At 42.4% G+C, this 22,335-nt stretch overlaps 1 protein-coding gene across 3 annotated transcripts in view; it reads left to right on the top strand.

The window, feature by feature from the left end:
- FBXL7 (F-box and leucine rich repeat protein 7) overlaps window positions 1-22,122 on the top strand; it is a 186,666-nt gene extending 164,544 nt beyond the window's left edge. For all 3 annotated transcript variants that reach the window (XM_065628814.1, XM_065628816.1, XM_065628815.1), the window contains 2 exons: window positions 13,647-14,258; window positions 19,054-22,122. In XM_065628814.1, the coding sequence (XP_065484886.1) occupies window positions 13,647-14,258; window positions 19,054-19,790 (1,349 nt within the window). In that variant the 3' untranslated portion in view covers window positions 19,791-22,122. The remainder of the gene's footprint in view (window positions 1-13,646; window positions 14,259-19,053) is intronic.
- The last annotated feature ends 213 nt before the right edge of the window (window positions 22,123-22,335 follow it).

The following is a 22,335-nucleotide window of genomic DNA, read 5'->3' as shown; positions in this document are numbered from 1 at the left end:
AAACTTCACGTAGCGCATCCCACCAAGGGGTCTGCAGCCTCAACTCTGCAGAGAAGGAGAACGCATGCTGCTTTTTCTGCACCGAGGAGGAAGACTAGCAATGGAGTATGCTGCTCAGGAGTCACAGAACTGAGGCCAGTGAATGCTGTCTTTTAAACTCAAGTTAGAAGTTACAAGGATGTTCAGTATATTCATTGTATTATAGGAAAAAAAGAGAGCGTCTTAAGGAATTTTCACTGAAGCACAGCATTCTTATCAGCCCACAGGTGCAGGGTTTAATATGCTTCTGTAGATCATGTACATTGCAGTGAACTTCGTCGTCTTTTCTCCCAAAATGGAGTATGCATGTTATGAATCAGGAGTATAAAATCTGTAAAAGTGTGTATTGAAACAACCTTGACAAAGTTGTACCAAGGGCACAGCTTCTCAGCGCAAAGAGTGTATCTGTGCCAACCAGACAGAAAAGAGTGTCGCAGCTTTGCTGATGAGAATAAGTATTGATTACTCACTGTTACTCTGTCCTTCATTTTTCATGCACCCTGACAAATTCAGTAAGAGTTTTACTTCTCTGTTTTAGAAAGGCAAGGATGGCTGACAAATCAGGGCTGGCTAATGATAAAGGGTGGGAAAGTTGTTGGGTCAGCTTGTCTAAACAGCAGCTTGGCTCCACTTCTTTACACCCTCTCTTCGGGTATTTGTACACATTGATCAGATCCCCCTGACTCTTCCCGAGGGTAACTGATCCCAGCTCTCTCAGCCTCTTCTCGTATGTCAGATGCTCCAATTTCTTGATTTTCTCTGTGGCATTTTTCTCCAGTGTGCCCATGTCTCTCTCGTACTGGGGAGCCCAGAACTGGGAACTCCAGGTGCAGCTCCACCAGTGCTGAGCAGAGGGGAAGCATCACCTCATTTGACCTGCTGACAACATTTCTCCTAATGAAGCCTGGGATGCTCTCGGCCTTCTTTACAGTAGGGGCACATTGCTGGCTCGTGTTCAACTTGGTGTCCATAAGGATCTTTTCTGCAAAACCGCTTTCCAGCTCATTGGCCCCCAGGCTGTGCTGGTACATTCCTCTCCAGGTACAGTAATTTCATTTTGCTTTGTTGAACTTTGTGATGTTCCTGTCAGCCCATTTTTCTCCAGCCTGTCAAGGTCCCTTTGGCAGCTCAGCCGCTCCCCCAGGTTCTGTGTCATCTGCAAATTTGCTCAGGATGCACTCTGTCCCTCTATCCAGGTCATCCACGAAGAGGTTAAATGGTATTAACCCCAGCACAGTAGTGCTGACTGGCTTCCAGCTGGACTTTGTGTCATTGATGACAAGCCGTTGAGCTCAGCAGTTCAGTTAGTTTTTGGACCACCTCACTATGCATTTATCCAGTCTGTACTTCACCAGTTTTTTGATAAGGAAGGTACGGAAGACAATGGCTATGTAATAGCTTAAGAGGACTTTTTTACCCGTCAATCGTAAACTTTATGTTCAGGTAAACCTGACATTATCTGTCACATGCGATGAGGGTACTGCTGGAATTTTTAAGGTAGACTGGTTTTTCAGTGAATTCTGGCAAAAAGTGCCCATGATTTCTACAACTACCAAGAGCCAGTGTTGATCTTCAGAGAGTTCTCTGGACTGGGGGCAAACACTGCAGAACAAGTATCCTTTAAACCAGTTCTCAGTAATGGTTGTGTTACCAGCCGACATTTGCCTGCTCGAGCTTTAACATTTAACAATAAGAGTGATCATTTATAGTCTCAGTCACAAAAGGTGTTTTTGAAGGATCAGGCACTAGTTGAGTTAGAGCTCAAGCTGGTGTAATGAAAAAAACAAACTCTGCAAGACCCCCATGGTGGGAGATGAGGTTTGAAGATGCCTGGAATTACAATGCAAAGGTTCATACAGTGCTTGTTTCAAAGCTGGACTTAAACTTCGTGTGCTCTTTGCAGGAGGTGTATTATAGTTATTTCATAGAATCACAGAAGAGTTGAGGTTGGCAGGGACCTCTGGAGGTCATCTGGTCTAGCCCCCCTGTTCAAGCAGAGCCACCTAGAGCTGGTTGACTGAGACCATGTCCAGACAGATTATTTAATATCTCCAAGGATGTAGATGTCACAACCTCTCTGGGCAACTTGTGCCGGTGCTTGGTCACACTCACAGTAAAGTTTCCTGATGATATTCGGAGGGAACCTTCTGTGTTTCAATTTGTGCCCATTGCCTCTGGGCCTGTCACTGGGCACCACTGAAAAGAGCCTGACTCTGTCTCCTGTACACCCTCCCACCGTTTTTTTTATATATATTGATAAGATCATCCTGCCAAGATCACTTTTTTCTTGGGCTTCATAAAGAAAAGGGCTCTTCTCTTCTGTCAAGGTGCCAAATATTACCATAAGCTGGTGACAATAAATCCGAGGATAAATGTGAAACTGCATATACAGCTCGAAATCAGTAATGGTGTTTAATATAATTAGGTTAGGTTAATTAAAAAATACGAGGCTGAAGGATTTAGATAGTGTCAGAGTTCTTGCTTTGAATAATAACTCTTTCAGTAATTGTGTAGATGTAAATATCACATTTCATTTTTCTGCATATTGATTTTGATTTAATGACACCAAAATGACATAAAAACAATTGGTGAATAAATTTGTTTCTCTCATTTCAGTAAAATGAAATCACAATGCACTGAAAAGGAATAATTACAGTCAGTTAATATTTGATGCACAATGAGGCAATTATTTATCATGGCTTTTAGTAGACCGGAAAGTTATTGAAGTTGCCATAAACACAGAGTTCTGAATTCTTGATTTACTTGCATGCATGTACATCTGATACTCCTCAAATGTCAGAGTACCACATGCTGTTGCATATAAATCGCAATCTGCAGTTTATATTAATGCATCACGAGTCACAGACACAGCAAGTGGGACTTCAGATGGCAGGGCTGGGTTTAGAGGATGGCTTATGCACTCTTTTGTAGCTGGAAGTACCATCTGTTTTGACACAGTCTGGGACTGCTTCACACTGGTGGTCAGGAATCCACATAACTCAGTGCACTTGAGCTTGAGCCAGTTACACTTTCTAGTAGGAGAAAGCTGCCAGTGGCTGTGTCTCCCAGCTTCACTCCTGAATTTCCCATAAAAAAAGTTTTAATCCCTATGGTTCTGAATAAGCACTATGTGCTTGCTCAGTGCATCATTATATGAATATAGCGTGTGTTTGTAATAGAAGAAGGGACTGCTGACTGTCACTCCAGGCCTCTTATAATGTGAAGGGTTTATTATGAAAAATCCTTGGTTTATGTATCTTTGTTAGAGAGGTGTTGGATAAGTTAGATTGTGCAGGTGTCCTGGGTTTCTGCTTTGGAGATGTACATTTCTTTTCTTTCATCCCTTCCAGAGTGTTCCTTTCATCAAGGTCCCAAAGGCGATTTGTTGGGGAACTGACTTTGGCCAGCTCTTTGCTGAATTTATTGCTATGTCTGTAAGCGTAGTGGTAGCATTGTGGATTTGTAAGAAATGTAAAACTGTGGATTAAGTGAAGTTTTGTACCATTATTTTCTACCATTTTCCATCCCCGGAGACCAGCTTTGCTTCCCCAGTTTGGCCACGTGTCAAAAGGAAAGAGGGATGCAACCCTATAAATGAAGTATTTGCCTGAAAAAGAAGAAAATGCTTGCCAGGATACTGGCTGGTGCTTTTGAAGGAATCTCATTCCTGGGAAAGAAAATAAACTTTGGAAACTGAAATATAAATGGATCTGAGCTGATCAGGAGCAGGTGTTGCAGGTCGACCTTCAGTTACGCTTTGCACAATTCTGCCGATTTTCTGTAATCTGTGGCCATCCTACAGACCCAGGCAGGGCTCCTCTTGATGGAGTCCCCCCTGGTCTGCAAAAGCATTAGTTTGGGAAGAAACACTTCTGGTGATCTGTAAAACCTGGAAAACTCTTACCACCTCAGGGTAATCCTCCTACAGGATTGGAAATTGCTCACCTCGCTCACCCTGGAGTAAGCGAAGACATGGTAACTAACTGAACAGTTTTTACAGAAGAGTGTTGTGTTCTCTTTTCTGTTGGCAGCATTTTTTGTTACTGTTTTGTTATCACTCCCTTACTGATAATTTAGCCGGCAGAGGTATACATCATCTGCTTTGGCATACGACTCCCCAGCTGGGACACCTGGTGGGCACTTGCAGGTGTCTCACAGGACAATCCAGAAGGAGCTGGGCTGACCCAAGCTAAGTTGAAATTGGCTTTACTTTCTTATTTGTTTTGGGGTATGGGTCTTTCGTTTGTTTGTTTGTTTTGCTTTGCTTTTTTTATGCTGTGTCCTATAATTTGGAGGGTTGTCTCTTCCCAGATTATCATCAAAGCCTATGTTTACAAAGCCTGAATTTATTTTAGGAAAGATATCTGGACTATTCTAAATTACATTGATTTAATGAATCTTTAGCATCTAAGCTTGAGTGTTAAGATAGGAGCACAATTTCATGGCTTTAAATATTTTGCTACTGTTCCTTCTTCTGTTTAGCCTATTGCTTACCTTTTATTTTGGAGGCCAAATCCTGGATCCCCTGTTAATTTGAAAGTCAATAGTTTCTGAGAGTTGTGCGCTTTTAAAATGCCAGTATTTCATTAGGAAAAACAATGTTCTTTTACACAAATAATTCACTTTTGTTGAATATGCTGGAGAACAGTTATTCTTGGGGGATTCATTTGTCTGCTGTAGAGTTTGCTACCAACTGGATGCAAGTCATCTTGATTGCACAACGAATTGACTATACTGTCTGCTTTCCCCAGAGGCAAGCATGCCTCTGCTTTTCATATTATTTTCCATTTAGAGCAACACACATCTACCAGAACTACATTTCAGGGTTCTGCAGCTCCTCTTGGTTTTGATCCATGCGACAACTGGGAATTTTGAAAATGTTTCCCTCCCATAAATTTGTGTCCAGCAACTTACCTTGAACTTCTATAATAACGTAAACTGATTTTTTTTTTTATTCCAAATTCTTCCACTTTTTGAGAAGCGAAATAGTGGAACAGCTACACCTGCATGGAGCAGCTGACTGGATTCCTACATTTTGAAGCTGGCAGCCATTAGGCATTTGTTCCACTTTTCTCTATAAATTACCTAAGATACACATTCACATCAACACAAACTTCATGTTAGCATATCATTTAAAGACAGAGTAAGATCTGTCTGCCCCAGCTCAGTGTCATTCTAAGCAACTGGTTCTGACCATGTATGTATAGCTTGAGAGGCAGAATTAAGCGATGTGCACTCATCTGCAAAGCGGGTTTTAAACGAAAAATGAAGATCAATACATTAAAAAGTGGAATACAGAAATATAAGTGTTGCCTAGTCAGGCAAGGAAGTGTTTTACCTGACAAAATTTTGACCTTGGAGTATGTCAGAGTAACTCAAAGAAAAGGTAGAAGATAGTTGGAAGCCTGTTTCACTGAATCAAATAATTCTCTGGATGAATGGAAAGGTTTTTTATATTTACCAGGATGGAGTTCCTGGGTTAATTAAGACTTTCTAACAGCTTGTCAGGTGGAGACAGAGAGAGGATGGCAGGCTTCTTAGCATGACCTTGAAATTAAGAAAACTTGCTATGTTTTTGTTGTCTTATTTATCTTAAACCTTTAAACAGAAGTATATAGGAGATGTTTGTATATAAGCATCTCGTGAATGCTTGTTTTCATCTTAACCACAATTGGTTTGCACATTTCAAAGCAATGCATTGAACAGCAAAGAACTGGATCCCCATAGGTGTGGTAATCCTGAAATGAAATGCTGTGTGTCTGGTCCATTGATGATCCAGTCTTGAGAACCCAGCAGGGCACAGGATGCCACTCCATGGTACTGTTTCGGTTGGGAAGTGGTAACTCAGGGTTTGGAGGAGGTGGATGGGGGGTTCTTCACTGTCCAGTGGGTTCATCCGCAATAACATTTTTGTTCAGCTCTGAAGCTCACTTTCGAAATGACTCTCCCATTTGTCCCTTCTTACCATGCTTTAGTTACCACCACAAGGTGTATGAACCCAGTTACTTTCAGGTGAAACTAAAGCAAAAACTATGTTCCGACAGGACACCCAAAGCACCAGATGCAACCCCTAGTGAGCATTCATTTGCAGATGAAATTAGATGTCATTCAAAAGCTAACACCCACTTCCCAGGCCTGTGGATGCTGAGTTCTCGTCAGGAAGTTTTTCTCCTTAGATCTCCTCTTTCTGGGCTGCTAGTGTAGACATAAACTAGCTCTGCTGGAGGAGCTCCCTGGCATACCACAAGGAGTTGGGAGAGCATCTGACCTGAGGGCTTTAAGAAGAACTTGTACTTAAGCGTGTATGGAATTCATTTTGAGGTAAGATATTTACTGAATGTGGAAAAAATGCAACATCCCATCTATCTCTATGTAATTTCCCAGCAACAATGCACTGACAAACTCTTTTCTCAGAACTCGGGAACTAGTGTCATCAGTGGTACTGAATGCAAATTTAAGATGCTCTGACTTCATAAATTAATAGGTTGATTACTTTTTTTCTGTTTCCTCGCTCAGTCTTTATATTATTAGCTTTGCTCAAAAATATGAGGATAAAATTAATTCTTGCCAAATGGCAGGGGACAAAGTCAGCAGGGGGGGAATTAGTTCCAGCTTTTGACAAATGCATTGTAAGGAACAATTATTTGCTTAATAAAACTATAACGATTACTTCACTTGCAGTGCTATTTGACTTTAAGCATCTAGTGTGACTATGCCAGGAATGCAAGATCAGGTCTCCAAATGTGGAGGAGTGTATAAGCTAAAGAAAACTGGAGCTCAACAGCACAGGGAATTTACACCAGTATAATCCAAGGTGTAAAATGTCACACAGAAACTACTATGAAATGGCCTCAAATTTAAGTTAACATATCCCTCTTCCACATGGTCTTGTAACAAAGTCTCTAGTCTTGTACAATAGGTACAGTTTCTTATTACATTCTATGAGAGGTTTTTTAAAACTATAAAAAGTTATTTTAAGTTCTGTGGAACCGTTCTGTCCAGGAGCATGTGGATGCGATTACTTCATGAGCTCCAAGGCTGTTCATTCTTACACTGAAAAATCAAGCTTTGTTGCAGGTCTTTGGTCTGAAAAAGTGAGTTGCATGACCTACAAGATTTCACAGAATAAGAAACAAGTTTTCATCTTTGTCAAAGTGGTTTTGTTCCCTTGAGCTTACTCTTCTTGAGTTTCCAATCTAATTTTCTGTGTTGGTAAGAAAAAACTGTCTGGTGAGAGGGAAATAGTAGCTGTAAACTATCTTAGGTTTATTTAGACTTTTGAATGTCTGTGTTGGAAGCAAGCTGGTGTAATACAGACTAAATGAAATCATTACAAGGTGGCCGCTAAAGAGTATAGTATATTGCATAGTTATCACTGAGTATTTGTCAACTGTGAGGATGTTTCAAGAAGGACCTTTTAGGGATCTGCCTTGCTATTCCCTACAGTATTTGTTACCATGTTGCTAAACTTTTCCACGCATCTGCGGAAGTGATCTGTTTGAATTTAAATGAGACACAAAACTACCAATATACAAAGGAATGGGATAAACTTTATGACACTGGACCTGCAGTATCTTTGGAAAACTGAAAACTAGTACAATATGAGAAGGTTGCTCAGTACTCAAAATGCTCTTGAAAAACCAGAAGATTAAGGAGAGAGAAAACCTACCGCTCTCTAAGGAGACAGGTGTGGGGAAGATGAATAAATTGTATAAGCATGGATGAAGAAAATAAGTGGTCAGGCAGCTGCATGGTACATGAGGATCCAGGCAGTTCGTCAGATCACATAGTGAATGCATCATTCTTCTGAGACTGATGAAGTCTGTAAGGCTGACAATGTGGTTTCCATGAAACATAGGTGAGAAGGACTCCACTTCAGCCACTGTTGGTGAGGTGCAGTAGCGTGTAGTACTCAGTTTGGAGCGATGTGCTTTAAGAGAAATACACAGATTGCAGGGAATATCTAAAGGAGAAACTAGGAGCAATGTGAATATTAGTAATGTGACTAGGAAGAAAAGGCTGAAGTTTGAGCAAATGCATGTGAGAAATACTTGATGAAGAGTGGAGACCTCTCACCCTTTGCAATCCCTAATAGAGGGGCAAGAAAGAGTTTCTTGTATGAGTTGGGTAAGAGGAAAAACTTAGAAACTTGATAGGTGACAATACTGGAACAGGCACCTCAGTGAGTCAAGTAATAGCTGTCCCTGGAAGTTAACAACGGGGCAGACATGCATATCAGAGATGGTTTAAGTGTACTTGGTTGTACTTGGAGAGAAATGAGAGAGCTCATCCAACTCCATTTTTCATTCTGTACATTCTGGATTGTAAAAGGTTGCAAAATCACACAGACATCTCTGCTGAGCAACCCTTTCCTCTGACATCCTTGACTGCTGCAGCCCCATGTGTGTTTGAATGGTGAGTTTTGTTCTCGCTCCCTATTTGCTGTCATGGGCTCTCCAATTCCTCCCAAAATCTGGGAGCTGGGAGGAACTGAGGTCAGCAGAGTACCTCAGCCTGCGAGAAGCACTCAAGGATGTCTGCGATGTGGAAGATGCTTTTTTGTAGTTATCACTTTTTCTGGGACTTCATCATGCTCAGGGCCTTAGAAAGAAAAAGGCCGTGTCGTGGCCTGCTGCCCTTGCTAATTTCTTTTCCTAATCTCCTCTAAGGGCACTCAGCCACATTGTCAAATTCACAAGTCTCTCCTTGAATCAGCCTGCAGTGTTCCCCCTGTAGAAGCCTGTCAGCTGCTTCTGTTCCCCTTTGCACTGTGGGCTGTAGCTGCTACAACCATTCAGCTCCCACGTTCCCCAGTCTCTGTGAAAGGAGTACTGCTTGGGCTGCACGAAATTGATGGTATCATGGTAAAAATGCAAAGTCTATACCCACATTGCACTTAGTAAAATATGCCATGTCTGTGCAACACTGTTATTGAAGAGATGCTAAGTGATATTTCTGTACTATGTGTAAATGCTTCTTGCACACAATATTTTGCATCTAACATTTTTACAAAAACACTGGTTGCCTTTTATTTTTCTCAGCTATGCTGACTTTTCAGAGTCTGAACATAGTTTGCTTTAATTCTCACTTTAGTTTTGCTAAAAACATCAGTGGCGACAGCAGATGAACATGAAGGTTCCTTTTCAGTTGTCAAATAAGCATTTGAAGTTTGATTTATATTTACCAAAATTTTCTTTTCAATTTTGTTGTCTTGAGGGGCTCAGTATAGGATTCACTTTTAAAAAGGCACACCTGCAATGCCACAGTGGAAGCTGCAGTTGAATGGAGTCACACTTTAAGCGTGGAAAATGGTTCAATCTCACAAAGTTCATGCTGGGGTCTGGACATCGAGTGACCCATGTTTATGTGCATCGCTGGACTAAAGAAAACACAACATTGTTTTCACTCTCTGGTTCTGAAATTGGAGGCTGCAAATTGTTGGCATGCCAGAAGGAACAGATACTAGATCTTGGTTCAAATCATATATATTTAAAGGCTCTTTTTCCCCAGATGTATGTAGTAATTGGGAAACGAACTGGGGAAGAAAAAAAATCCTTTGAAACAAACCAGATTCCTAATGGAATAAGCAAACTCCCTCCAGTGCATTTTCTCCCTGTGTCAGCTTTTATAGTTCTGTTTCTGGCATGCATCTTTTGAGATTTCTTTAAAGATTATTAAGAAATTTTCTCTTACATCAACAAACGATTTTCAGAGCCTGAGTAAAGCTTTAATAAAAAGCATCTTGCACAGAAGATGGGTAACTGGGGAGGCAGAGGGGCAAAAGAGGTTGTAGGGAGGGAAGCACAGGGCTGTTTTGTAACTTGTTTTTTACCTTCCAAGATCACCAAAATGTAAAGCTGCATTTTGGGCTTGTAAACAATTGTTTCTTTCAGGAAAATAAATGCTTGTATAGGGCGTGTATGTGGAAAGATGTGTATTGAGAACTGCAGTCAGTAATTTCATTGGCACTTGCAGGGTCACATTTATGAATGTCACACTGTCATGAAGTTGCTCTGTCTCAGACTGACTCAGCCTGTTAGCAAACGGTGAACAACAAAATTTGAAGGAAACCCCTAAGGTTCAGGTAGTGCTATAGGAAGCCCCTCCCAACAATGCTTGAAAAACTTGGAAAATGTTCAGTAGAGCAAGTGTTTTGCTGAAGCTTTAAACGCTGGTAAAAACCTTTCCAAGTTTTTGCTGGCAAAAACTCCTGGACTCACCTGCTATTTTTTTCTTTCCCCCTTAGGGATGCACAGCGAACAGTAAGCAGGAAAACCTCTGTACAGAGTTCAGCTGAGCTACCAGCAAAATTCCTGTCTGAGGGCGTATTGCATTACGGGCTCAGCAGACCAGTAACGCTCTCTCGATTCTCTTGTTTAAGCATAATGACAACACTACAGGCTTTTTCCAAAATATTTTGGGGTGGGGAGATGAGGTGCGTGCGTGTGTGTGTGTCTGTCTGGAAGTCCATGCCTTGAAGGTGGGGGAGCAAGTTTCACACGACGCACCTTCAGGATTGAAAGCAAAGGAAATACAGGATGCACATCTGGAACTGCTGTAGTAATGAGAGAATTAAGAGAACATGAAGTAAGCACGGAGCCTACTCATAAAACAGAAGGTCAAACCCTTTTTAGCTCTAGGTCTAAGTTAAAAAAAAAAAATCATTTTGGTAATTCATTACACGCCCAGAATGTCTAAGGTATTGATTATTCACAGTGTGCTCAGGAGTGATGAAGGAATGCCACTTTTGATCCAAAAGGAGTGGAGATTAGGCGTATTAACTTGGTGCTTTGATCACCAGGGGAGATGGAGAGAATTAGGGAGTATTAAACACTTTTTTATGTTTAAGTAGGAATGGAGAATAGGAAAGATTGTAACCCTGCAAAGATTTGTAGGTGCTTTCAACAATAACTGAATAAAAATGGATGTTTTCAAAATATGCTGTCTTAGAGGAGGTAAACATTCCCACAGTACAAAAAATTGTTTGTAGCAGATGTTAAAAAATGAAATTTTTTGCTTTTGCTTTTAGTTCCATCTGTTTTGTGGTGTAGAAACAAGTGTTTGTTCTGTGGGTTTTATTTATATCATTTTGTTTTCCCCTTTTGTGCCGGTTTATGTAAAAAACCAAATGAACGACAAACAAACAAACAAAAAGCCTAAAGCAAATGAAAACATGAAAGGAGCGAAATTCACAATACCAACTACGTGTAGTAGTGGAAGATATATTCCGCACTTGGAAAAATGTGTATTCTTTTATATTAGAATTATCCTTGTCTCAAAATCTCAAGAGAAGAGCAGTAAGTAAAGGCTCCAAGTCTGCCACATCTTCTGCACATGTTTAACTTCAGGCGCTGTCATTGCTTTTGGTGGTAATGTGAGGGAGGTCAAACATATGGTAAGTCCTTGCAAAAATTAATCTAGGCGACTATTGCCTAAGTGGTCTGTGGAGTCAGTGCTTGTCTGCAGGAGCCTGGTTGCTGCTGGTGGTTTGTTGTGGGTTGTTTTTTTTTTTATCTCCAGCTGTAAATCCCATTTTTAAAATACCAGAGTATACCAGATGCTTTCCAAATAACACTCCTCGATGCAATTATTTGCGATAGCTGTCAAGGGGGTATTAGGAGGTCTCAAAGGGGAGCAGAGTGTCTTCAAAACCCACTCTGCATTGAGATATGGTGCTTGCTCAAAAATACACAAATCCCTAGGTTAGGTCCATGTAGCCATAGCATAGGCTCTGAAGCCTTGAAGAAAATGTTTTTCCTGTCACTAAGTTTCTAAGTAAAACGAGACACAAAAAAGGAAGGGGGAAGGAGCTGGGTAGTGCAGGTTTTTTCTTCACAGTGTGACATGATGATTTCGATCTCTCCTCAACTAAACAAAGTGATCTTGGGTAAGCTGCTGGACTTTGTGTCTTGGCTTCTTCGGTTAAATATTTGCGCCTCTCTCCGTTGCATACTGTGGTTGCTACTGATGTAGCTACTGAGATCAGAGCACATCTGTGCTGGGCTAAGTAAAAGCATGATGGGGAAATTCATGTGGAATACACTGATCAAATTCATCTAAAGTGTATTTCATTTTAAAACTCTGCATAAATGCAGATTTGGGCAGGTTTGTTGAATGCGTTTCTGGCTCTGCCCTGCTTAGCCCCATAGCTTTGCTCTCACAGTCACAGAGCTGTAAAGCAAGTGTTACTTAAGGAGGTGGCTTTGCATGTTTCCTTGAAATGTCTGAACACTGATATGATAGCAGAAGGTGTGACATGGAGGAAAGTTTGGTGCTCTAAAAGCACTGTTCTTACTCCATTCATTATATTTGTTATTCTACTGAGCACTAAATTGCGGTTCCTGTGTTGGTGTCTAGATGAGACAAGTACTGAGAGGTTGGAGTTGGAAGGAGTGTGCTCAGCAGAAGCATTCATCTCTCATACACTGGTTGCATTTTGTGTGGTGTACTGCTGAAATATCTTAGGATCTCTAAATATATTGCCCATGGCATTTGCTTGACTATCAAAATTACATTCTAGTTTTCGTCCAGTCTTTTACTTGCTTCGCTTGAAGAGCTGGGAGCAGTGGTGGAAATGGTTCATAAGCAGCAATGTCAGTATGGAGGGAAAAGAGTTGAAATAATCTTACAGCAAAGGCATCCTTTCTTAGTAGCAAGGGCCCTTTATTTTGTGCTTGCTTTTTGCCAGTAAAGTGAAATAATGAAGGTAGCAAATTGTTTTGTGGGGTTTTTTTTTGAGTTGACTGCTTCCAGTGTGACAATTAGCTCTAGCAAAAAAAGCATGTAAATTTTGTGCAACAGCTCTGTAAGAAGTTTCTGGGTACGCTGTTTCTTCACCATTTACTTTTCTGGGCTTTTGTTTTCAAATCCAGCTGAAGTTGACTTCAGTCTGTCGGAAAGGAGTGCTTTCTGTGTGCACATGAAGAGGCACAGCCAACCCCCTTCACTGGGCTCTTGGTTGAGCTGCTGAGTCCCAGTGTTCACGAATAAAAAATGAGTTTCTTTAAGGACACAATGAAAGTAAGCGTATGGGGTTGTGCTTTTCCCATCTGCCCAGGTCTGGCGAAGGAAGTAGTGTTTGCCTTGTGAGCTTTTCTTTGGCCTGACACTGAACGGCTGCGGGAGCTGAGAGGTGAAGGACCACAGCGTCCCTTCCCTAACAGCCCATAGCTGCCCAGGTAGTGCCAAGGTTATGGGCGGTTGCTGTCTGTCATAAAAGCCGGTGACTCAAATGTGCTCATTTCTGGCAGTGTTTAGTTGAAAATATAAAGAATTAAAGTCCCTGGATTTCCACTGTCTTCTCCTCTTTATCACAGGGGTCAGACCCACAGCCCCACCTTTCTAGCATGGCTTTGACAGTGCAGCTAGAGATGCATCTCTGTCGTGTACCCAACACTAAGGTGAACAGTGTTTTTTTGGAGTATGCTCCAAGATAGATGTTGAAATATGTGTTTCCTCACTCTCTCTGGTAAAAATGACTTCTTAACCCCTGACAAACCCCAAAGCCTATCACACTTCATTAACCAGCAGGCTAGTGCAGTGCTGTGCTGTGCAGAAAGCTCTGCGTCCGCCCACCACTTACTGAAATCATACGTTTTGTCTTCCAGACTCCGACTTGAGCATGCGAACGCTCAGCACACCCAGTCCAGCATTAATATTTCCACCGAATTCCCCTGGTTTCCAAAATGGCAGAGGGTCGTCGACGTCTTCATCCTCAGTCACTGGGGAAACTGTTGCCATGGTCCACTCACCTCCTCCAACCCGTCTCACTCACCCTCTCATCCGGCTGGCATCCAAGCACCAGAAGGAACAGGCCAACATCGACCGGCTGCCCGACCACTCCATGATCCAGATATTCTCCTTCCTTCCCACCAACCAGCTGTGCCGCTGCGCCCGGGTGTGCCGCCGCTGGTATAACCTCGCCTGGGACCCCCGACTTTGGAGGACTATTCGCCTGACCGGCGAGACAATCAACGTAGACAGGGCTCTTAAAGTGCTGACCCGGAGGCTTTGTCAGGATACACCCAACGTCTGTCTCATGTTGGAGACGGTAATAGTTAGTGGCTGCAGGCGGCTCACAGATAGAGGACTCTACACCATTGCCCAGTGCTGTCCAGAACTGAGGAGGCTGGAGGTGTCTGGCTGTTACAACATCTCCAATGAGGCGGTCTTTGATGTCGTGTCACTGTGCCCAAACCTGGAACACCTGGATGTGTCAGGTAACAGGAAATATTTCAATAGGGGTGCCTCTGATTCTAAAAGCCTCATGCTTGTCAGCTCCCTGGCCCCACACCTGTACAGTGTTTCCTTTCTGTATCATCTTTCAAAGTAGGAATGGCAGTGTCCTAACGCAGTGCTGGTGAGACAGGCACCGCTAGAATCTCAGCACCACAAATGCCAGCAGTACCCCTTGAGTGGCCAGGCCTCCTCCCATGGAGACAAGCTAACAGAGATGGCGTGTTCAAATAGCAGGCATAGTTTCCATAGATTTTTGCACAAAGCAGCCTTACAAGAGACCACGTTGCAGTCAGCGCTACATCATGCTGTAAAGGCTAGTTACTTCAGCAAAATTTGTTTTATCATTTTCATATATGTGTAATTTATATGTCAATTATATAGATAGAATGTATAGATCTGTAAAGTGGCTTGAAAAGGAGCTCAGAATCAGTGCTAGGCTTTTTTCTGGATATAAATATCAATTGTCAACCCTAGCTAAACTTCAAGGTCCCCTTGTTTTCATTGCTATTTTAACCAGACTTTGCTAGCTCTACAATTGCTTATTGGCTTTCTGCTTTTCCTTTCACCCAGTTACAATGTATTGCTGTCCCTGTTTAGATCAGCAGATATATTTTAGACAATTTTCCTTAGACATATTTTTTCCCAAGGTCAGCCACACAGAACTTCCTCTTTGCAAATGGATTGGCATTTAATGGAAAGGATGTAGACAAGCAGAGCACTGAAGCATATTCAATGTTGAGTACTTATTTTGTGATCTCACTTGTTATCAGTCTTACAGTGTTATTAATCAGCTGGACCGGATTTACCATTGCAGAAGTACTAATGGCAACAGGCAGGCGAAAGTGGGGATAGGAAGCAGTGCTATTGAGTCACTAGTACCCAGAGAAAGTGATTTTTCCAAGGCTGCCAAAATGATGTGCACTGATTTGTTTTATTTTTTCTTCCTTTTAGTTTTTTTAACTGATTTATCCACCTATGTCACCTAATATTCCTATGTCATAGAAGGCATCAAAACAAATAGCAACAAATCAGAATTATTCACTTTTTGTGATTGCTCTCTGAAACTGCCAGGTGATAAGGAGTCTCTGTGGGGCTCCATAGGAGTCCTGTCACACAGAGTCTATTTGTAATGACCTTGCATATGAATTACTTATTGTCAGTACGTACTGACATCAGTTCTGGATTGCTCACCACACGTTCAGGTTGAAGCATCTCCAACACCGGGAGAAAATGTACGTGTCTGTGTGATTTGGACCTAGAGCTACCTATCGCTTTGCAGGCTGGCTATATCCCTGGCATATTTATGCTTTTCTTACTACACCTTCTAGTGTGGTATGGAGAGTTGAATGGCTCAAGTATCCTGGGCCTGGAGGGACAGGACAAGTGGAATTGCTGAGCTGAGGGTGAACTGCCTTGGCACACCCTGAGTGCACCTGAGGCCTTTCCATGTAGATGACTGAAAATACTTTGGTCCACAACTCTTACTGCTAGGATGCTATTGACCAAAAGTGGATTTTTCCAAAGCAGGGAAAACAAAAAGATGATATCAGGTCTTGAAACAGGTTATTTTGGGGTCTGTCTTCACTTGTGGTTTTCCCAAGCCTGTAACTTTCAGACCTAGAAGAAGGTGTCTCTCCCTAAGAGCTCATCAGTTTGGTCCTAAGTGTGTAGAGGGCAAGTAAAATACCTGTCTTCCTTGAATTTTGTCTGATCAACGAGACAAGAAAGTAATTTTAATCTCACATTTTTATAAGTTGTCCTTTCTTTTTGGAGCAGGCGAAGGAAAAATCCTGGATTTTAACATGCTCAGAAGTGTTTGGGTTCAGACATGGTTTTTGCTGCATGCGTCTGCATATGAATTGAGGAAAATTGATCTCCAGGGTCTTGGTTTGAGTCCACTTTTTTTCATTTTGATGTGGGTAATTCTGGAGGATGTTTTGGAAGCAGGATTCCATTTTCCCCTCCTTCTCTCTGTAGTTAGGAGGACAGGCTTGCACCTACACACTCAAGCAATTCTCAGGACTGAAGTGATTCATTGGTTTGGTTTCATACTGAGCAAGAGAAGTTGGGTATATGTGCTGGGGTATAATGCTGTACTTGTAGCTAGTTAATGAGAACCCAGTTCACAGTTGTACATCTAGTTGAATCCCTGTCCCCCTTGCACAGTTACTTGGCAGCAATAATGCACCAAAATCTTTAACATCAAATCCAGATGTTCGTATTAACTTTCAGAGTTTTCCACAATGTAAGTTCTGTCACTCTCTGCATCCACTTTGTGGGCAGGTCTGATATATCTCTAGAAACCGGTTGAGCTTGACTGCAAGTTATTATCTAACATGCTAGCCAACATTTTTTTTTCAATCTGTTTGGAAGTTTCTCCTCACTTTTAAAAATCATTTATACTTACTTGATGGAAAATACTGTTACAAGAGCTTTTTTTTTACCTTTTTTATTATTGAGGACAGAAAAATTGTTGCAGACCCAGGAACCTGTCATTTTGCCTAAAAATCAGGCAGTTCTATATCAACACGGACTCTTTTTTTAGTGAAACCATTTCGAATATCCTTCCCATGAAATATTTTACAGTGTAGCCAAAGTAACTAGACAATACGATGCTGAGCTTGTCAAAACAGTGATCACACACTGATGTATGTGACTCCAACCCTGCTGTGAGACTTTTGATCTCTTCACTTTCTAATTATGATCATTAAAGTGTTCCCCCTTATTGGGTCCTCAACAGACAGAACGTTCTCCTCGGCCCTGTGGATCCTTCATTCTCACTTAGCCAGATTTTAAAGTTGAGTTCTGGTCAGCATGTGAAATATCCAGACTGACTCCTTAATCCAGCAACCTCCTCAGACAAATGCAATAGCGAGAGCTATGTCAGGTCCAGCAGAACTCTGCCTAGGTACCAGCTGCTTCTGTGAGAACCCAGCTCAAGGATGGGGACTCCTGTGATGCATTTTGTAGCACCTACTCCAAAGAACATCTTAGAGGTGAAATTTTTCACCCTTAGTATTGTACTGCTTCCCTTTAGAAATCACTTTGCATTATTGTGCATGTACGTAACACTTACTTGAAGCCATACATATTTCTAAAGATTGCACCATAACATGGACAGATCTGCAACACGGCCTGAAGAGGAAATAGCAGCATTCGGTTTTAAGATGTTGTTCATTGAACAAAGTGCTTTGCTTCAAGGTCCCAGAGCTTCTGCATGACCTGTGGACAATTTACCTATTACATTGTATGAGGCCTAAGGTAAAATTTGCATCTGTTCAAATAAATGTGAAGCCTAAATTAAAAATCCAGCTGCAAATTCAAATGACTAATGTAGAAATCTTAATTGTAGGTGGCAAACAGTTTCAAGTCCATATCCCATGCTTCTTAGAGCATCTGTGTTATCCCACTGGATGATCTCAAGGGGTTGTTTTCCCTTTTTGTTTTTAAGAACAGAAGCATATTCATAACTTCCACTAAGTGTCTGAATGAGAACCTGTTGTATAAAGTGGTGTTGGTTTGGGTTATTGAAGTTTTTGAGGTGGTCTCCATATATTGTCATGCTCTTTACTTCCAGACTACAGGATTTGTGCAGCATTTCTGATACACAGAGCTCTAAAGTCATCATCCTAGTGTTTCTAGCTTTTCACGGGTCACTTCATCCCCATTGGCCAGCGTTTCAGCAATACAGAAAAGCTCCTTTTATGCCTACCTGAGGGCACCTCTTTAGGCATAAGCTGCAGAATTTGTCTGGGTAAGCATTTATGGCTGAAGCTGTTGAGCTTTGGTCACTAGCAGGTAGACCTTCCATTCTTCCTTGCAGCTGTTTCTAGCTATGCTAATGCAATGTGCCCAGCTGAACTTGGCAAAGAGAAGAATTTCCCTTCAGGAGCCTGAGACTGTCAGTTTGCAGGGCAACAGAAAAAGCACTTTCCAAAAAAGCTTGAATTCACTACCATGCTCAGAGTGGGGTTACAAATGGGGGAAGTCTGTGAGCATGTTTTTCCCTTTAATCTAGGTCTTTATTTTTCCATGCAAGGTCTGGTGTTTCTCCTCTGCTCTACTCACCTCCATTCATGGCCAGACTTTCTCACTTGAAGAAGTCCTTTTATGCAACTGTCCATGTCCTCTTATGCCCTTATCAGTCTGTCGGCTTCTGCTGACTCTCCCCATTCTCTTTAGGTTACCCAAATCTCCACCCTTCTGCAAGCACGTAGTCTTGCCATAGTTTTGCATCCTTACCACATGGGAGGCTTGGGGCTGAATTCACATCTGTTCTCCAAATGCTTTTTGGAGGGTGGATGGGGTTTGTCTTTTTTATAATGGGGTTGGATGGTGAAAGAGCCTCTGATGTTGGTTTAGAAACTCCGCCAGTCAGCAATGAGACTGCCTCTGCTCATAAAGCTGCATTGGTTGTCATGTAGTACCATTTTCTCAAATTGTCACTGGGCTTATATTGCAGTAACAGATCATAAACTGTCCCTAGATAAAGTGAGGACCATCAGTTTACATTTGGGGTATGGACAGAGTTGGTCTGTCGCTTTGCTGGTACTCAAAATCCCAAAGCAAGCTCACTGACTCCAGTGGAGTTCATTATTTCCTCTGCTGCGGGGACACATCCCAGCAAATCCAGACTAGTCAGCCAGGATAATTCTGCTCTTGCAACATGAAGATATCTTCATCACAGCCAGCATGCAATCTCATGCCCATCTTTCTGGTCTAGCTGCGTGATTTGTTTTCACTGCTTGCTTAACCTCGATGTGTTTTTCCACCTAGGCTGCTCCAAAGTGACATGCATCAGTTTGACTCGCGAAGCCTCCATCAAGCTGTCTCCCTTACACGGGAAACAAATCTCCATTCGCTACTTGGACATGACAGACTGCTTCGTTCTGGAGGACGAAGGACTGCACACCATTGCCGCTCACTGCACTCAACTGACCCACCTGTACCTGCGCCGCTGTGTCCGCATCACCGACGAGGGTCTCCGCTACCTGATGATTTACTGCACGTCCATTAAGGAACTGAGCGTGAGCGACTGTCGCTTTGTCAGTGACTTCGGCATGCGGGAGATTGCCAAGCTGGAGTCGCGCCTCCGCTACCTTAGCATCGCTCACTGCGGCCGGATCACGGACGTGGGCATCCGTTACATAGCCAAATACTGCAGCAAGCTGCGCTACCTCAACGCGCGGGGCTGCGAGGGCATCACGGACCACGGTGTGGAGTACCTCGCCAAAAATTGCACAAAACTCAAATCGCTAGATATTGGCAAGTGCCCTCTGGTCTCAGACACCGGCCTGGAGTTTCTAGCCCTCAACTGCTTCAACCTGAAGCGCCTGAGCCTGAAATCGTGTGAGAGCATCACTGGGCAGGGCCTGCAGATTGTAGCCGCCAACTGTTTCGACCTGCAGATGTTGAATGTGCAGGACTGCGATGTCTCTGTGGATGCTCTGCGGTTTGTTAAACGACACTGCAAGCGCTGTATTATAGAGCACACCAACCCTGCCTTCTTCTGAAAGGACACCCCACCCCTGTCATTCCAATGCAGTATTAAAAACACTGATGTATAAACACACACTCCCATATTCAGTAATGCTGTCTTTTCTATAGCTCACGGGAGTCAGCTTTTCTTGTATGTTGTGGGTGAGGGGGGTTTCTAGAGGACTATTTTGTTTGCTTTTTGTATGATCACTTTTTAAGGTGCGGTGGGTCTCTGTGGAGAGGCTGCCTTAATGCAAAAGCAATGAGTGCTCAGCGTCCCCACTGGGGTGCCATTTCCAAAACAGCCATGATCTTCTCCCAGGCTACAGTAGCTACCTCCAAAGGAAATAGCACATAATCCCTCCTTTGGAAATGCTACTAAGCTGTGTCAAATACATCTGAATTCCAGCTGTGCTCATGAAGCTGACTATGCAATATGTTTCTGTGTTCCCCAACTTAGCCCAGTATGGCTGATAAAGCATCCTCGTGTCTCCAAGTAGTTTCTCTTTGGTAGTCACCCGTTGTAATCCCTCAGGAAATACTGGGTAATGTTCTTAAACATACTTGATTGAGGCAGAATAAGACCTGCTGGCCATTGCCGAGCACTCTGCTGGGTGAACCTGGAGGTCGTGGACATGCATGGATTCTTTTGGAAGCCCACCTCCAGGCCACTCGGGCATCATCACTACTTGCCTTCATTTCTAAATCCACCCTCTCCTGCATGTGTAGTACCACCCTCTGGTAGCAGATAGGGACTTCTGGCACTGATAAGCCGTGACATATTCACCCAAGTGAAGGAAAACAGGCGAGATATTGGTGGCCTGGCAAAAGGAAAATTCAGCAAATCAGCCTGAGAAGCTGCTGTAATTCTGCAACAAGCTGAGACAGCACTGTAGTACACCGGGGACTCTGGGGCATTGCGGGGCGGCTTGCACAGAGCAGTCCCAATTGCTGCACCGCGTTGCTGTCATTGCTGTCACCAGAAAGTCTGTCCTTGATCCTTCTCTGTGTCTCCTCAGCAGCCGTGGCGCTGCTGCTGTTGACACTCCCTGAGCAAACCAGGCACATGTTGAGGTAAATTCAGTGTGTGCCTTAATACACATAGGAAGCCAACCCTTTTCTGTGGCCTTCCAGTTCAAAGGATAAATGTCTGATCTTGAGACTTGAAAGCTTGATGTTAGATAACACCCTTGGGGACAGAGGGGCTTAGAGCATTATCCGCACTAGGTTTAGATTTCGTGAAACCTCGTTTGCGTGTGTTCCCTCAGGCTGGAGAAACAGCTGCTGTTCAACAAGGAATTAAAGCGCCAGCGTTGCCCTATGACACTGGGAGCCTCTTGTACTCTCATGGTCACTCTTGCTCATGCAAGAGTGGTTTGGTGGTTCCCCATTCTCACTGCCTCCTTCCCCGGAGTGTGTGGTCATTTCATGGTTACTCTCTTCACAGTTTTCTGGCAGCCGTTTCTCAGCATTTTCACATGTAATACTCCCATCTAAAAGCCAGACACATTAGGGGTGATGATATTTTTAGTCAGGCCCCCTGCGCCTGACTGACAGGTGATTTCATATGTTCAGCTGAAATACTGTAAGTGTCTCGGTAGAGAACATAAGAAGGGAAGCACCATGTCTGGTTTTCATAAGCAGTAGTTCCATCATCTCCAGACAACACTAATAAAATCATTGATATGAAGTGAAAATCCAGATGCTCAAGAAAAATACATAACTGCTGAGGAAATAGTTGTAGTGATGCTCTCTCAAATTACAAAAAAGCAGTGGTTTGGACATGTCCCTGCAGAGGGAACTTGTCCTGCTGCTGCAAAAAGTCCTGTAACTTATGCATGTTCCTCCAGTTTTGAGTTTCTTACCATACAGGATGTCCTCAGCTCTGAATTATAAGTCTGATTGTACTAAAGCAAAGAAGGCCATGGAAAATGAATTTGTCATTGCTACTACTACTGGTCAGTAACTAATAAGGGGTGATACCATCCTTTGACCAGCTAATATCACTTTGGTTTTCCTTTCTGTATTTTTAAAATTAGAGATTCTTTTCCAGCAAGTAGTACAGTGTATTTTATCCGAACCAGCTATATACTCTCTATTTATCCTTTATCTCAAAATGGCCCCAAGGATAGTTAAATGTTAAGCCCATTCCTGAGGATGATGGGATTTTGAGCCATTTGCACTCATGAAATATAAGGCCTCATTAGTAACATTTAACTGTTTGTTAAAAAAAAAAAAAAATAAATAAAAAGAAGAAAAAGCTACTTTTCTGGCTATGCTAAATTGAGTGAATAGTGCTACATGATTTTAAGGTTTCTAATGTTTAAATTGGCCTGTACTGTACAAATCTCACTATAAAGCCTTAATTTGCTACCAAGAAATAAAGCGATATATTGGTAACTGATGAGCGTGCGTCATTGTTTGCACTGATTAACTTCTGGTGAAAAAGAAAGTATTAAATACTTGTAAAACTTTTCTTGAAAGGGAGGTAGACGAATGAGCACATCAGCTTGTCAGGTAGGTGGATGACTATATTAAAAAAGGAAAAAAAAATTGTTATAGATTATGACCTTGTCTATC

The sequence above is a fragment of the Caloenas nicobarica genome, chromosome 2 (genome assembly GCF_036013445.1).
Source record: "Caloenas nicobarica isolate bCalNic1 chromosome 2, bCalNic1.hap1, whole genome shotgun sequence".
Taxonomy (NCBI): domain Eukaryota; kingdom Metazoa; phylum Chordata; class Aves; order Columbiformes; family Columbidae; genus Caloenas; species Caloenas nicobarica.
The sequence above is the reverse complement of the archived record's forward strand: the minus strand, read 5'-3'. Positions and strand labels throughout refer to the sequence as shown.